Source organism: Mycetomoellerius zeteki, unplaced genomic scaffold (genome assembly GCF_001594055.1).
Source record: "Mycetomoellerius zeteki isolate Tzet28-1 unplaced genomic scaffold, Tzet1.0 scaffold297, whole genome shotgun sequence".
Taxonomy (NCBI): Eukaryota; Metazoa; Arthropoda; class Insecta; order Hymenoptera; family Formicidae; genus Mycetomoellerius; species Mycetomoellerius zeteki.
The window spans coordinates 245766-249094 of NW_017257279.1; the positions used below are offsets into that span (position 1 = coordinate 245766).

Consider the following 3329-nt stretch of genomic DNA (forward strand, 5'->3'; position numbering starts at 1 on the left):
TTTTTACTGATATAGTTCGTTTACTTTAAACATAGTAAATAATACATAATAAATTAAGTTTTTGATAGGTGCGGCGTATATATCGGAGTTACCCTATATAAAATGTTTTCAAATAAAGTTATATTCCACTTCAAAAACCAGCAAAATTAAAAAAATATAAGCTTTCTCGGTTCAAATAATTTAATTAGATCAGATAAATTTACAGTTCTTCATCCCTCCTTCCCTCCCTTCTCACTCTTTTTCTCTTTCCTAATTAAAATTTTCTAAATTAAAATGCCCTCATTACTGAAATGCAACGCGTTGCGGTTCGCCCGCAACTCAAATCAATCAACCTGTCCGCGTGTCCTTCCATCATGGTGATCGATTCCGCGTTGACCGCAATTGCGTGCTCATTTGTTGTCTGGCAGGTGTGACCAAGGCGGAGCCGATCGCCAGCCGAGGCATGGCCAGCAGCACGGAGGACTACGGTTCCGAGCTGCAGGAGCTGCAGTGGGGCGGCGGTACCACCGGGACGCACTTCCTGCGTGGCGCCGGCGGCGGTTCTCACTACCTGCGTAGCGGCACCGGTGGCTGCTACGAGGCCGAGGACCTCGAGCCCGTCACCACGAGTCGGCATCATGGCGGCCAGCACCGCGGCTACTACAGTCCGCCTGGCACCAGTTACACCATCGTCGAGAGGCCGCCCAGCGCGCCCCATCATCACTCCTCGCATGCGACCCCCTACAGATCGCACCGAGGTCACGGAACCACCGGCGGCACTGGTGCCATCTCCCCGGAACAGGTGCTCAGGTATGACATCCCTCCAGCAACGCCAACGATGGAAGATGCTCTTCCATGATTGTAGCACGTCCGATATGTATCAAAATCGAATTACGCAAATCACTCTCGGAGATTTGTATGTATCCGACACGACACACTTTTTTTCCATTGAAGCGTAATTCGTTTTTAGTACTTGCGGCTTATTTCGTATACACTCTATCTTTCGCTCTCTGAAAACGCTGATATGCTTGATATTGATTTTCGGCTTTTTAGATTAATTTAAAGATTTGTGGTATCAACAATCTGACGAATACAAAATTTTACCACGAGAGCAATTATTAATGTAACATAATTATGTAACGTAATATAATTATTAAAGTAATACGTGTATATGAAATATGATAATCTAGGAATATTCATTTGGGGAGTTTCTATACACTCCAGCGGTGAAAAAATGTTAATTGTAAAATATTGTTTTGTATGGATATTTTGTATAACATATTTTCTTTCTTTTTTAATAACTATTTTTTACGAACCTTTAATTGAGCCGTTTATTTTGAAAGTGGCCTAAGTCCATTTGTCAATTTTTTGTTGTTGACTGTACTAGCGTGTACAACTTGAAGTTAGCTGTCATAAACAACATTTTGCGGTTAAGTATATTCAGAGTATACGATAATTTCTGACACATAAATTTTCGCAATTATTTCAATAATTAAAAACATTACTTTGAAAGTGGCCTAAGTCCAATCTATTATAATGTGGAAATCATAGACCACAAATTTTTAGTATTAGGACATTCATTTTTACCGAATGATAGAGATTTTGGCGTCGTAGAAATGTCATTAAAGAAAAATAATTTACTGTTTGTCCCCCAAGATTATTATAATGTTATCAAAAAGTGCCGGAAAGGTAATAACTTTATTCTAAATGAAATGAAACAAGAGGATTTCATATCAACAAGATTTTTGGAGGACGCAGTTTTTAAAAGGGTAAAGAATTCTAACGGAGAAACAATAAATTGGTTAAAAATATGCTGGATGCGTTTTTTGAGAAATGAACCATATAAAATTTTCTATAAGATATCAATGGATGAGAATGCAGAGTTTAAAATCCTGGATTTATTACCACGTCGGGGTAGACCAAGAAAATTCGAAAATATTGTATTGACACCACTTTATAAAAATATAAGACAAATTTCAACAGCGAAATACAAGGACATGATGGACTTACTACGATATATACTACCGGAGCACCATGACTTCTTCAAATCCCTCCCGCATACACAAAATGTAGATGAGCAGTAAATTGTTATGTAATTTATATAGTTAGAAGATTTCCTGAATTGCATAAATTGTGTTTTTGAAGTGTTGTAAAGAAATAATATAAAATAAATTGAGTATTGTTTTTTCAATTTGAAGCATTTTAAATTGTCGAATGGACTTGGGCTCTTTCAAATTTTATAACAAATCTAGTTGTTAATTTTGAAAGTGGCTTAACTCCATTTGTAGTAAGAAAACACATATTATTCACTTAATAATTGCTATTATTTTAATAGGAATTGTAAATTTAACTCTCTTAGATACACTTAAGCAGTGTGACATGTTGGTATCCTATACGTATATTTTTAATTTTATTGAAACGCAAACTCTTAAATATCTCAATTTAAAAATAAATGGACTTAGGTCACTTTCAAAATAAACGGCTCAATTATCCATCGAAAACCTAATAAAAAAGCGTTGTATCTATTAATTAACTTCTTTACTTTTTAAAAATACTATCATAATGTATATGTTTAAGTGCTTATTCCGTTTAATATTTGTTTCTACTCCCCTTTTCTAGGAAACTTAATTTTTTGAAATAAAGTCCGACCAAGTTAATGTACAACATAAATATAGCGCTCTCTACCATATTTAATTTTTTGAGTTGCTCTCTACCATATTTAATTTTTTGAGTTGCGTTTCTTTTGAAGTAAGGGATATAAACACGATTAAGTGACAATTTAATGTTTTATCTTCTCCAGGCTGTTCGGCAACAGTGTCTCGGAACGACGGCAGGGTGATCGCAAATCGCCGGCATCGAGTCCAGCGAGCGTGACGACGGTCCGCGGCACGCCGACCGCGTCCGGCGGCTCGCAGCAACAGCAGCAACAGCAGCAATCACAGCAGTCGCAGCAGCAGCAACAGCAGCAGCAGCAGCAGGCCGGGAATACCGGGAATCCGCCCACGTCACCGATCTCGCAGCCGCTCAGCCTTCAGGAGCTCACCGTAAGGACAATCACCATGACGAGAGATCCGCCGGACTCTCACCATGGCTTTGGCATCTGCGTGAAGGGTGGCAAGGACGCAGGTGAGATCCGCAGTACCTTCAGGCTACCCCCGTCGCCGTACTTCGTGCCTCGAGAACGAGGTACTTTCTTCCCAGGAGCGGTTTTAACTCTACTTTAAAGTTCTCTTAGTTTTCCGCACTCCTCAAAGTCAAATTTTTACGCCTCACGTTCCCACGTCCGCACGCCGCACCGCGTGGCGTACGGCGTTGCTGAATGCTCCACGAGTCGTCTGGCCGCCGCACCG

General features: G+C 39.8%; 1 protein-coding gene across 1 annotated transcript in view; it reads left to right on the top strand.

The window, feature by feature from the left end:
• The window catches only part of dysc (whirlin protein dyschronic), a 111579-nt gene that overhangs the window by 26741 nt on the left and 81509 nt on the right, over positions 1 to 3329 (top strand). Inside the window, exons 2-3 of the mRNA XM_018450784.1 lie at positions 408 to 789; positions 2780 to 3165. Of these exons, the coding sequence (XP_018306286.1) occupies positions 443 to 789; positions 2780 to 3165 (733 nt within the window). The 5' untranslated portion in view covers positions 408 to 442. The remainder of the gene's footprint in view (positions 1 to 407; positions 790 to 2779; positions 3166 to 3329) is intronic.